At 36.0% G+C, this 14,329-nt stretch overlaps 1 protein-coding gene across 1 annotated transcript; it reads left to right on the forward strand.

Annotated features, from left to right (window-relative positions):
- Positions 1-3,334: 3,334 nt before the first annotated feature.
- On the forward strand, positions 3,335-13,310 carry LOC120624964. Its single transcript, XM_039891817.1, has 7 exons — positions 3,335-3,552; positions 9,238-9,360; positions 9,831-9,934; positions 10,436-10,547; positions 11,102-11,255; positions 11,436-11,489; positions 12,611-13,310. Exons 2-7 carry the CDS (start codon positions 9,241-9,243, stop codon positions 13,246-13,248), a joined length of 1,182 nt encoding a protein of 393 aa, XP_039747751.1. The 5' UTR covers positions 3,335-3,552; positions 9,238-9,240; the 3' UTR covers positions 13,249-13,310.
- Positions 13,311-14,329: the final 1,019 nt, after the last annotated feature.

Raw genomic sequence — 14,329 nt, forward strand, 5'->3', positions numbered from 1 at the left:
ATACAGAAATCTTCCAGTTACAGTTTTATTATAAGTATAGATTTATGAGTTTATTTTAGCTATGCTTCAGTCTGGATAACCGGGATCGACGGCTTTCAAGGGCCCAGGGTACTGCCAAGTATTTGAATTTTGTTGCTGTTGTTTTTCTTGATAGAAAAATCCAACAGACAGTTACTTTATCCCCGAACTAGAAACCGAAACCTCTTCATGATCTGTAGTCAAACATTTTCAACAATTAGGTAGTAGTAACGTGTAAAATATTAAAAATATGTATATTCTTTACCCTGGTGTGCCCACGCCGGAGTCTGAAGGCGCCGGAGTGTCGGCATGCATCGATCCCGACTCTCCCGTCCCTTTCATCCCTCAATCGATGTCATTATCTTACATAATTACAGAAAGTAGCAAAATAGATTACTTGTGATTCTTGTCACCTATTAAAGTGAGCTAAAATATAATTAAGACTGGATAAAATTCTGCATATTTTTTTTTTTGTGGCAACAGAGTCGGATCTGTACTTTAACGCATTTTAAATTTTGGCTATTTTCTGAAAAATGGAGATTCATCATCATAGGGTTTCTCATCGTTTCTCCAGTGCGGTTTGGTGAGCATAATATTTGGCCTGGATAGTTAGTTGTCTTAGCTTACTTGGGTGAATTTTGTGGTAAATAACTTTTTAAAATATAACTTGTTAAGAGCCGATTCGAGGGCTATCAAACAGTAGCTGTTCGAGGTACTTTGTATTCTCACTGTTTTCCCAGTTTCTCAAAAACAGTTAAAGGGGTAAAAATTATATATATTTTTTTGCCAAAACAATATACCTATATATATTTCTTAATTTGTTATATTTGTTAAATACTACTTAGTTATGTTATAAATATTAGGTTGTTACATCTTCTTGCCAATATTACTAAAACCTTTTGGACTAACTAATACTCTAAGTTTACACACATGTTTTTTTGCTCCAACACATATAATTCAATCATAAAATATTCGTAAATCGATCGGTGGTATTAAGTACTTATATAAGTGCCTACCTACTTAAAAGTTATTTGCCTTACAGGATGAAATCTTAGTATGGATATACTCGTACATAATAGTACGTGTAATTACTTATTTGATGACATCTGATCCTTCTCTCTTTAAAAGCAATTAGTAACCATTTATGAGGATTTTTATCCCAGCTAAAATTGTAAGTCATAATATAGCGTCTATCAAAACCATAGAAATCTTAATAAAATTATACTAATATTTCTATGATCAAAACATAATGAACGAGCCCAAATACGTATAGGTATCTGCTGTAAGTTATTGAGGAGTTGCAGTTTGCCCTAGTTTCAATAACAGGTCAAGGTTAACAATGCAGTGTTAGTACTATATGTTAAAGTTGGTACGTACTTTAGTGCGGCTTTAAAATCTGTAAAACAACTGGAAGTAGGTACTTACTACAACTTACTTTACAGATTCAATCTCTATAGGCTATACAATCTGAGAAAAGGGCTGCCTATAATCTTCTAAACAATTAACCCAAAATAGATTTATCGTCTGAATATTTATCAAACAGAACTATTTTTTTCTACAGTTCCAAATGATTGACGGGTCAAGCAGATTCCCCACATGATGGTTATTGGAAAGTGTCGCTCTGTAGCAACTCATTCGCAGGGCATGCTAGGAACACGACCTGCCGCCCTGTGACAATTATCCTAAGGCTTAACATAACTTAACATAATTTAAGTCTCACGTGCCTGTTATAACATCTACAACCACGCCCTTCAGACTGAAACACAGCGTTGCAACAATGCTGCTTTGTGGCAGAATGATGGACGAGGGGGATGAGAGAGAGGATGAACCGCATGGCGGTTGTACCTAGCTACTTAGTACTTCCCCGGACAAGCTCTGCTACAAAAAGCTCTTCTAGATACCACTAAAACCTCCTGTTTCTAGTAGGGACGTTAATAGATTTATGATAATGGTTAAAGCTGATCAACATCGCAACTGAACACTTCTTTCAATAAAAAGTACCGTTTAAATCGGAAAATCACATTTAAGAGGTGGGATGATGCAGACATCCAATAGCCACCCTGGCGCAACGGTAAGCGCTGTGAATTTAAGTAGGAGGTCCCGGGATTGATTACCGGCAGGGGCAGTTTGGGAATTTAAAATTTCAGAATTTTCTCTGGTCTGGTCCGGTGGGAGGCTTTGGCCGTGGCTAGTTACCACCCCACCGGCAAAGACGTGCCGCTAAGCGGTTTAGTGCTCCAGTACGACGTCGCGTAGAAACCGATTAGGGGTATGTATACCATACTCCCTATCAGGCTAGCTCGCTACCATCTTAGACTGTATCATAACCAGGTGAGATTGCAGTCAATGGCTAACTTGTAGTGGAAAAAAAAAACCATTCAAATCTACGATACCTATACTACTACATATATTCATCATATTCATGGCCCACAGCTGGGCACAGCAGTCTTCTCCGTTATACAGCATAGACCCGCCAGTACGGCTTTGACGATTATGTACATGTTTATGTAGTGATATAATAACCGGACTCTCCGAGGCATGTGGCGAACACTGATAATCCCAGGATTGTACTGACTTCGTTTTTGTCACAGAAAAATCTTAAATGGCAGGCTTTAAGGATTATAATGTCATTATGAAAATTGAGTTTAATTTGCTATAATACTCCGCGAAAAGCAGGAGAATCAGTATTGTGTAATTTATAATTTCTTCAATCTTTTTACTCCACACCAAACAGATCTTCAGCAAGGTACCCTCGTGCGAGCTATCCAATAGATTAACGTCGTCACGCTTTAATAATAATAATAATAATAAAAATGTACTTACTTTGTACCATCTTTTTTTTTATTGTTGACGGGGGGAAATCTTCTTAAAAGATACCCGATTCTCTGCGGAAGAATTTGGGTATGTGGGAATTCTACCCAGTAAACCCCCTCGGTAGCCAGCCTCAGTACATATTGGGAGGCTCCGGGATCTGATCCGTAAGCCTTTGGTTGACTGGAAGAGATCGCTATATAGCCATAAGGCCGCCAAATTGTACCTTCTACCTTATTGTGCTATTGAATATATGTATCTCTGTGAATTTTCTCTGTGGTTTCTCTATAAAAGTATATTAATTAATTCATTCAAATTAGAAATGATTTGGAAATTGGACCCAATACATATTACCTCCTATTACATAGTTGAGCATGGTAACCACTAGACCATGTAGGCATTTTAGCTATGCTCCTTTAGGTTTTGTATGCAGGTAACTGCGTGGGACGCAACTCGGGGACTACGCTTGCGCCGCTCAGTCGCGTATTTGTTTAACAGGCACCAAGTATTGCTCGTATTTTCTACAATCCCTCAGCTTATATACAAATGTGAAGTTTATTTAACCAACTTATGTCATATAATTGATCATAAAGAGTCAAAGGCCGTTGTGCGTTGTGAAACCATCGATTAAAGTGAAAGTGAATCGTTTAGTTTTCGGTTAGTGTATTTGGGGATCGTAAACGTATTTACAGCGTACTCTATTACCAATACCAAGCAAGAAAGGTAATAGATTTAATGTTTTATAGATAACTAAAAATACTCTGTTATTCATAATAACGTAAGGTTTAAATTGATGTGTACGTTCGCTCTATTTTTCAGTTGTAAATATTGTGACAAACATTTAAGAGTCTATTATTATGCAAGTTTTGCGTGATTATTGGATACGAGAATCTATTAAACTCAGCCACGCTAAACGAAGTTGAAATAAGCAATTAAATCTACTTCAGCATACATACCTGCCAAAAGAAAAAAAAACATTGCATACCTACGACGTCTGCTACCATAGTCCTTTAGTAAACACTGATTTTGTTTATCTTGCAACTTCGTCAGCTCTTCTATTCTTACAAGTTATTTATTTATTTATTAGGCTTATACACATACACATTTAACATTTCGAAAATTATTACATACGGAGCCTTGAGCTGATGACTGATGTGTCAATATATGTCAATAACATGTGTACAAAAAAAAATTTGGCGCAGGCTTTACCAAACTAACCTTTTACTAAGCTTGGGCATCGTCTAAATCGAATACCTAAAGATTTAGATTCACCAACAAACAAACGCTTGATGTATGCCTAGGAATCTGCTTACTTATTTAGGCTATGCCTTGTTCTTCGTTACTGAAAAGCCATTAGCATCAGTAACCTCCCTCCGATTCCGAGGGGATTCCGGAGTTATATATTACTCAATTCTCAAAAAATCCTACCTTGCAAAGAAGTTGATCGAATGAGCCATTTTTTGAGAGAGTATCGGGTATGTCGTGAGAGATGTCAAACTAATGGAAGTTATACCACTGTTAAAAAAATTGTTTAATTAAAGTATAACTGCATTTAAAATTTTTGAAGCAGTATTAAAAAAAAGTAAGTACCTATTTGATTTTTTTCTGCTGCATAAAATAATAGCAATTGGTTAAATTGATGCCATCGTCGCAGCGTGCTGCTCACATCTTGCTGCTGGATGCTTCGTATACACCAAACTATTAATTTCACAATTCTTAATATTTTCATCAATGAAAAGTAGTTTTTAGGCAGATTGTCACTGTTGTAAGACAAAAAAATGGTCACCGTGTCTGTTCTCCGGTCTTTACTAAGTTTGATAACAAATTTCACAAAAGTAGCACAAATAAAACAAAAGAATAGGAAAAAGCTATGAAAGAGTACTAGTAATCAAAAATAAATGATATTTATTCAGGGAGCTTTGTTCTATCGTAACTGCATTGCAGTCTCTACATTGCTTATTACCACAGAACTTTAATTTCAATCATTTTTTTATTTATAAAAGATAGTCTTGCTACTAGACCTTGGTGGTTAAATAATTGATTCAATAACAACAGATTGATGCTATTATTTTGCTTCAAATAGTTAAATTTAATCAGTTTAATGTTTTTATCGATGTGCAAGTGAATTTAATCTGAAAGCGTGGTCTTCTGGGACCGCTGTAGACATCTAAAAGAAGGAAAACTTTATTTCTTTTCAGAACTTTAAGAAAATAAATATATAGATTCTTACTTTTTAAGTTTTATGCTTTTATTACATAACACGCATTTTCGTCCACGCTGATTTCTATTATTACAGTTCCCAGTTTCGGTCTACGTCCTTATACTATAAGAACTCCATGTAAAGTTCCTTGAAGAATTCATTTGAAATCGGTTCAGTCGTTTCCGATTGCTTTTCGTATTTGCTTCCTACATTGTATATTAGGTATTCATATTAACACCAATTTAATTAATGACCTATATCGTATATCAAATGTATCTACACCGTTATTAAACATAAGCCGTCTAAAACATCAATAATTACGATAAAATCTCACTTTTGCAATTTACACGTAAAACATACAAACTACACGACCTAACTCATAAAACCTCTCATTCTGCTATACACATTGCTATACCCTTGATTTCACAAAATTATAAATTGCATTCAAAACTCAAAATTCAAAATTCATTTATTTCAAATAGGCCTAATATAAGCACTTTTGAAACGTGAAGTCTGTCTGTTTGTAGTGATTCTACCACCGGTTCGGAAGGCAGATTCTACCGAGAAGAAGCCGGCAAGAAACTCAGCAGTTGCTCTTTTCCAACATCAACAATTTACATTTTGCATTTTAACATTCATTTTTCTATCTTGTGAGAGCTGAAAGCGGAGTCGGCTGCTTCCAAGCAACCTTGTCATTAAAAAATTCATCAATTGTATAGTAACCTCGCTGTAATAAATGTGTTTTAACAAATTCTTTAAACTTGTGCATTGGCAGGTCCAAAATCACTACATACCTACTCTAATCACAGAACTAAGAACATAAAGAAACCGTGTACACGACTAATATTGAAACATCAAAAACAACTCCTCTTTAGCCGTAGCCCGAGATGTTAGTCAGATCAGATAGGAGAGGCAACTAAGGTTTTTTTTATGCTATTTACATGAATGAATGAATGAATGAACACACTTTTATTGTACACCACAGAGAAAATTTACAGAGATACAAATACAACAGCACAATAAGGTAGAACGTACAATTTGGCGGCCTTATCGCTAAATAGCGATCTCCTCCAGGCAACCAAAGGCATACAAGAAAATGTTATAAGAAATAAGTAGGTGGTACAACAAACATAATTAAATATTAGGATTTAAAACTAAATTAACATAAAAAAAAACATAAAACATAGTATATACTAAACATAACATTAAAGATATGTACAAAAATATAAAATATATTCCATACATATATAAAAACATATAAACAGACAAATACGCTACTATAAATACTTAATTAAATTAAATTTTAATAAAAAAAATTAATAGAATAAAAGAACCCTCAAAAATATGTAGAAAACGAAATAAACAAAAAAGAATACAGTGATCATTCCCATCAATGCCCGGCCGATACAGACAAGTAGTGATCCTTCACTTGTTTCTTAAAAATGCCGATCGTTTGCGCCTCACGAATCTCTAACGGCAGGGCGTTCCAAAGTGTAACGGCCTGAACCAGGCACCTTCAGGATAAACCTCCTCGTAGAGCGAGCATCCTCAGGAGGCCCTGTGAATACAAATTTCTCTTTGAGATAAACAGGAGTAGAAGGATGGAACAAGATACAGTACAGAATAGAAAGAATATGCAAATTCCGGCGAAGTCGGATTGGTAACCACTTGAGACGAGACCGAAATTGGGAAATATGGTCATATTTGCGCAATCCAAATATGAACCGGATGCTAGTATTTTAAAGTCTCTCAAGCTTATTTAACTGGTCCTCAGTTAAGTCAACAAAGCTTGCGCCAGCGTAATCAATAATGGGAAGGAGGAGAGTTTGTGCGAGCATAATTTTGGTAGGAATCGGATGAAAAGAACGAAGGCGACGCAAAGAACCCAAAGCTGTAAAGGTTTTTCTACTGACCTCATTCAGATGATGTGTCCAACTTAAGGTTTTATCTAGATATATACCTAGATTTTTAAAATTAACACAATAAGGAATTGTTACACCATCGAATTCAATAGGCGGAAGGGAAACCCAGTCAATCCTTGAGATTTGGTTTCGGCTGCCTATAATAATTGCATGACCCTCAAAATGCAGTGAAAAATAGTGAAAAGACAGGACCGGACAGGAGGATACTTAAATTTAGGGAACGATGCGAGTAGAAGACACCTACCTATGGTTTAATTTAGTTACTGTGCTGTTTGAATAATTTTCACCCAAAACTAAGCTACGAACATATTCTCTCAGTATGACTTTTTCTCGTTAAGATTTTTAGAGTCGGTACCGTAAGACTTGTTCAACTAGACTTTGGTGTTCTCAGATACCAGCCAGGTTCAATCGCTCGGATGTATAATGTTACAGTGAGTTGACTATGTCAGAAGTGCATTAAGCGCCGGCATATATCACGGTATAGAAATTTTTTTTTCCGCATACTGTGCGGCGAGACTATAGTTATATAGGACCTACTCAACTACTGCGTAAACATCAGTTCTGAAGACATAAATAAATATTGAGCTCGACTCGCAAACCGCACATCATCGGGCTGAAGAAAGTTTTTCGTAAATCACCCAATATCCTAAAATGTGGTCTAGACAACGATATTAAGTAATAAATAGTAATTATCGATTTGGCATAGATATCCATAAAGCGTGAACGGTAGGACCGGCCTACCCACTCGTTGAATTACTGCATTATAACGAAGATTAAATTTCTGTTTTGGTGCTAATTGCACTGAAAATACAGTTTATAATGCAGTGGAAAAAAAACAAGTATAGTGTAGTTACTCGATTAGCACCTGGTAATTAGGTAAACTGTTCTAGAATGCAGTTTCCATATAAAGCCGTTTGAACATTTAGGTTGCATTCAGCAAAGTACTCTAGGTATAACTTAAATGGCAAATCACTTACTCACCTTCCATGCGTTACCAATGAGTATGACCTGAGGATGCTGATGATGAGGTTTTAATATGAAGTAGCAAAACTCCAACTTATTAAATTTCCTAACCTGCAGTAAGAGAGTGAGAGGCTCACGGGATCTCAGGGGGGTTACACTATCCAAGCTACAACGAAGAAATTGTAGAGTTTTTTTAAATAATGCTACATCGGCCTGTCGGCGCAGTGGACAGCCACCCTGCCTTCTGAGTTGCTTCTGCCAAGGCTGTGGGTTCGGTTCCCCATTTCTGGAGAATGTTTTTGTTTGATGACCATGGTTGTTTTCGGTATCAGGCTGTTTATCTGTGGCTGTTTACTGCTATGTACACATTTTGTATATAATAACGCATCAAAAGTGCCATCTATGTGCCTATTCGAATAAAGAAATATTTGACTTTGACTTTGACTTTATGTATGTATATTATTCATAAAAATATTCATCAGTCATCTTAGTACCCATAACACAAGCTACGCTTACTTTGGGGCTACATGGTAATGTGGGTATTGTCGTTCTATATTTTTATATATATTTGTGCACTGTTAACAATTGATGATTGAAAAAATTTTAACGACAATCATCTTTCACGAGGGTGAAAACATACTTATTGTAAAATTAAATTATCTTGGAAAAGAGCAACCTGCCCAGTTTTGCTATCCAAACCGGTGTAGGTCGCCCATACACTATAACAGTTCGCTGTTCGCTTTGCTCGGCTAATAAGAGATAGGATAGGATACTAACCTAAAGGTACATAACCTTCCTATACCGAATGCAAAAAAAAAAAAATTAAATCTGACTGGTGCTCTCTGAGTATTAATATAACCTCAGAGCGTTTAAACAAAAACTAAATCAAATAGATACCATTCATCAAGGTAGATTCGTTGGTCACAAGCGTTATAAGTTATAGAATATAAAAATCCTTATATCCTGAGGCCACCAGTTTATGTATCCATGATGTACGTATAATGATGATGATAAATTCAACATTGGATAGAAGCAGGCATAACTGCGGAATTCCATGATATGCATTACATATAACATTAAGCTTAATTTGCTATACTCAGCGAAAGGCAGGAGAATCTATATGGCGTAGTTTAAAATTTCTTCAATCTTTATACTCAACACCAAACAGATCTTCTGCACTACGCACGTTTCGCTCAAACATCGGAGCATTCTCTGGAGATTTTAACTTTAGAATGAACAACTGCTAAGATTCTTATCTTTGCTAGTGTAGCAAATTAAGCTTAATATTGAATGGTAAATTAAGCAGCTGGCGCTACGTTGCAGGAGATGCAGCCGACGTTGCCGGCTATATGGTCAGAGATAGAGCAGTACCGGCGACGGCGCGGTCGCGTCACGCTTGCCGAGCTCAGCGAGATAACTGCTCGCGCCCACCAGATGCACCTACAGGTAGCTTATGCGAGATTTTTGCCCGTTTTTGCTAAATCTAGTGATTTAGGTTATTACTAGAGAAACAGAACGTTTCACGAACTCTTATGTGATGTCTTACGACGTTTGGCGCCGTCCAAAGTTACAGTTTGTCGTAAAGTTTCGGGGAATCGTACACTGCCACTTAACTTAGACAACTATATGAGTTGCCTAGTAATAAATCGATCTGTGACACTGAATACTGCCAAACTAGACATATTGGTAGTTGAAAATCATGCAAACTGATTTTGGTGTTAGTCTAACAAAAATACAAAATAAATAGTCGAATCAGTTACTTGTAAACCGATTCCCGTGCTAATTATTTTCGATTGTGCTGCATTCGCTTCTCAGTTTTCTTCATTCCGTTCTGATATAAGACTGGTGGTAGGTTAGGTAGGTACGTGAATAACAATAAGACTGGCAAAAGTATCAATCTATGACTTTATTTTCAGGAGCTGCGTCGTTTGCGAGAACTTCACGCCAGACTGGAATGGCAGAGAGTGCATCGGCCTGAAATTGTAGTCTACACGCCCGGTCAGCTTAGACAACATATCAGGTCTTGGATGAATTATATGTTATAAAATCGGCTATTTTCATAGAAAGTATCATCAGTAGCCTATAACAGTCCACTGCTGGACCAAATGCCTTGCCCAACGTTAGGGTTTACCCATAAATAAAGGAGGGTGGTGACAACTGTATTCTAATCTGCCGTCAATACACGGCACATACATAATCTCCCTATTTTTCAAAAGATTTAGAGAACCAATGGACGTTGGTGCCCCAAGTTGGCAAAGTGGCGACGCTGCCGCACGCAGTGTTTTCGATTCCTTACGAGATCGATGGACAACATAAAACGAAGCGCAGGGAGTCAGCATACATAGAAAATCTATGTCCAACTGTGCACGTTCTCTGTTCCAAACGATGATGTAAATTGCCTCAGATAGTGATGAAAACATGAGATATAAACAGTTCTTACTTACTGACTTCTCATACAATTTGTTTAAGCCCACCTAACTTAATTTGAGCAGAGAAGCCCATCTAACCTCATTCTTTCTAGATTGGGCAATTCAGCGGAAGATTCGGCTGGTGCTGCACAGCCGACCTCATCCACCGTTTGGAGGCCGGGGCCACTCGGCGCGCAATGGCATCTACCAGACAATGATCAAATGGTATGTGGAGAAAGAAACCTAAATCTGATGGTGCCTTCTTATTCATTCCAGTACCATGCAGCGTAGAAACCTGTCCGCAACTGTTCTCTTTGCGTACGTAAATCATGAACGTCCTCAAAGTAACGTCAATTAATAACCAATATTGTCATATTATTTCAAATCCATTTTAAAAACTGTCTACCTGGCTGACTGAGATGGCTAAAATTTGATGTATTGATAGCTAAAACTTTATGCCAAAAAACAAGAGGGCTTCGTTATAGTACTTACAGCTTTTGTAACAGAGCTTGTCCGTAGATTACTAAAGCCATATTTATTTCTGCCGTTAAGCAGGATCGCTGAGGTCCGGTCAGAAGGGCATCGTTGCCGGTGATTTTTTTTTTTTTTTTATAGCATATGAGGCTTAACGTCTCAGGTTGATGGACACACGGTGGCACTTGGTAAGACATCTTTGTTGCATGCCGTGTGAAGTGTTTCTCTGCGAATAGGCGATGGTTTTCTTCTGTTCTTTAGCCAGTTATTACTACAAAACCCCCATTAACTCTTAGTCCTTTTAGACCGAAACGGGAAAAACGAGTGCGACGGGAGCGGACGGGGAGTGGTCTGTCTGGAAATCTGCAAGAGGCTGGGGAGCGGGTGCACTACTACTAATAGCAGCCCTTTTACTTGTGCGCGCAACTGATCGATGCTTTACGCGCAACTACGCAAGATGTATGTATTTCTAGACTATTTGCATCCAACCCGTTATGTAAACATTTCTGTTCATCAAATTTTTTTCATGTTTAAAAAAACGTTAATTACGTATTATATTTTTTTTTAAATATTAACGTAACGTGCTACATCAATACACTGATTGATATTACTTGCTTTTGAGACTTCTTTTGTTTTCAGCACGTCGAAGACGGTCCGAAGAATGGCCCACGCCTAACGTCCTTGCAACTAGCCGTAAGCATGCTTATGAACTATAATATTTTATAGGTTTGTCGTACCATCATGATTAGCCCATTAATGTTCCAATGTCGAGCACTGGCCTCCTCTGTCGTAGAAGAACAGAGGGATGTAGAGCTAGACCCACGATATTTCAATAACCATGACCTGGTGCTTGATATGTTGGTGATAATAACCATCGACGACGGCTGATAAGCTCGTTGGTTGGTCTGCAGTTTTTAATTACAATTGACGTTACAGTAAAATAGCACATTTCTAATTTTCCAAATCTTTTATTACAATTGTGTGTCGTACAACGGTCATAATATTTACTACTAATAAAAATTATTAAAATAAACCAATATTATTATGAAAATATTATGCATGATTTTTCTGTTAAAATATAATTATTTGTGAAACAACTTAAGTAACCTAAGTACCGAAACATTAGTTTAATATGCAATACGATCAGAATTGTTATAGTATTTTTGAGAGATAAATTTAAAGATGTTAAAATAATGACACTCTATAGCCAATACATATTTGAAAATTTAATGTATGTTCACGAAAACGTTTCAAAATTTAAAAGAAAATGTGACTGCAATAATTTGAACGTTAGAAGCAAAAATAAACTTGCAGTGCAGTACACTAGACTATACAAAATACGCAATTCATTTAAAGGAAACTGTATACAATTTTACAATAAATTACCGGTTGATATCTTGGGGATGTCACTAAAGAAGTTCAAAGTTTATATTAAGCGAAAGCTTATAGAAAAGTCCTATTAGAGTATAAAGGATTACGTAAACGATAAAAAAGCTAGGTTGTAAACAATTGCTCTAACCAGGTTGCTTCATAAATATTTTCTAGTGTTGTAGTGGGATTCTTAGACCAGGGCGCGATTGTTATCCTCGTAGCTTTAGTTTTAAGTTTACGATTGTAGTTATCGCCATCACTACTCACTGCTATGTACACATTTTGTATATAATAACGCATTAAAAGTGCCATCTATGTGCCTATTTCAATAAAGAAATATTTGACTTTGACTTTGACTTTATGGGGAGGAGGGATTTTTTACTACAGATCAAAATCTCTTCATCACTCTTGTTTCCGTTTTAAACTCTTGTCAATAATTTCAGATCGTTTACCAATAAGTGTCGAGCCGGAAATATCACCAAACGAATTCGAATTGTATCCCTCCGAATCCAGCGATACATGCAACGATGCCATCTTTAATGCGGACCTACCACCGCCATACTCAGAGTGCGCCAGTGACGCCAATAAGAACAACAATCGAGAAGAGCCACCTCCGCCATATTCTGAATGTTACGTTGCTTTTTCAAACCCAAAGAACGGTACCCCGTCAGTACGCTTCCTTAACAGTCAACAGCAAAACATATTTGTTGAGGACATGGCAACAACGACACGTTATATCAATGTCCAAACCTCTACAGAAGAGCTTACTGAAATTGCACACTCAAGCAACGGATTTAATCATATCGACACTGGACAAATTCCACACAACCCGATTGGCGATCGTATACACAGAATACCTTACATTGAGAATGCTGCTGAGAGGGACGATGAATCCGAAAATTGTAATGGAAATTGCATTATGGATTCTCTTGAATGCATTAATGTTGGTCCCGCTCCGCTAGCCACAGATGAGTTATCCATAGATACCGAGGATGATATAACGATAGAAATTTACAGTTGTAACGAATCTTCGTTACAACGGTCAATTTCTTGTAATCGTCTAGATACAGAAAGATGCTAATGGATCTTTATGGGAAAGTCGATCAATGACTGATAAATGCCATCAGCAAAGCCATGATTAAAAGAAAAATACTTTAAAGACTACTGATTGCTTTTATTATATTAAATATTTACTAAAGTTCGTGCTTCAGTAGAAAATATTTTGATGAGACATTTGGAAAGACAGAGAAAATACCTACCTAATGTGCTAAAGTTTCATATATTTTAAGGGTAATTTTTGCGCTGTGGTTAATATGTAAACGCTCTTGATTTTAAGGATGGATTCTTTCAATGATTGTATCGATATAATCTTATAACCTAAAGTGTTTCTTTAGAGACACTCACTAAGATAAGCAAAACTGATAGACATAATTATTTTATTACTACTTACTTCATGTTATAGATATTAATTCGATTGAAGAGCTGCAATGTAAATATAAATTACGTTACATAATATACATTATTGATAATAAAAACCAGGTTGTGTAGAGAAAAAAAAGAAATAATTTTGAATTAACTTATTTTGTAGACTTGCATGTTCAACATAGTAGTTGTTTTCATTGTCCTTAAAAATCCGTATATTAATAAAAAATATATTACTATAATAATTTTCTTATTTATTTCAAAATATATTTTTATATATTCTTTAAAATAATTGGATTATAAATATAACCTAAAATAAACTAATTAAAACTAAATATTAAAATATTTAAATTTATTTCATAAAATTTATTAATATTAAATTTTTTTTTGAGTTAATATAAATAATCTAGCGAAATCGCAGAAGTCACTTTGGTTTTCTATAGTTCAAGCAATCTTGTTCTGATAAATACAGCTTGAACGCGAGTCGAGAATAATGCCAAACATGTTATTATATTATTTTATTTAAGTATCGCTCAATAGTACCCACCACCATAAATAATGGATTGCGCTAAATAAAAGATAAATACAATTTTAAAGTGCGGTATATTATTATAATTACATAAATTGCCATCTTAAATTAACTTAGAAATTAAATAAATGCACATTGAGCTATATAAGGAGGTTTAATAAACCTATATTTATTCAGCCATATTTAATTTTAGGAATCATAAAAAAAAAAT

Source organism: Pararge aegeria, chromosome 1 (genome assembly GCF_905163445.1).
Source record: "Pararge aegeria chromosome 1, ilParAegt1.1, whole genome shotgun sequence".
Classification (NCBI taxonomy): domain Eukaryota; kingdom Metazoa; phylum Arthropoda; class Insecta; order Lepidoptera; family Nymphalidae; genus Pararge; species Pararge aegeria.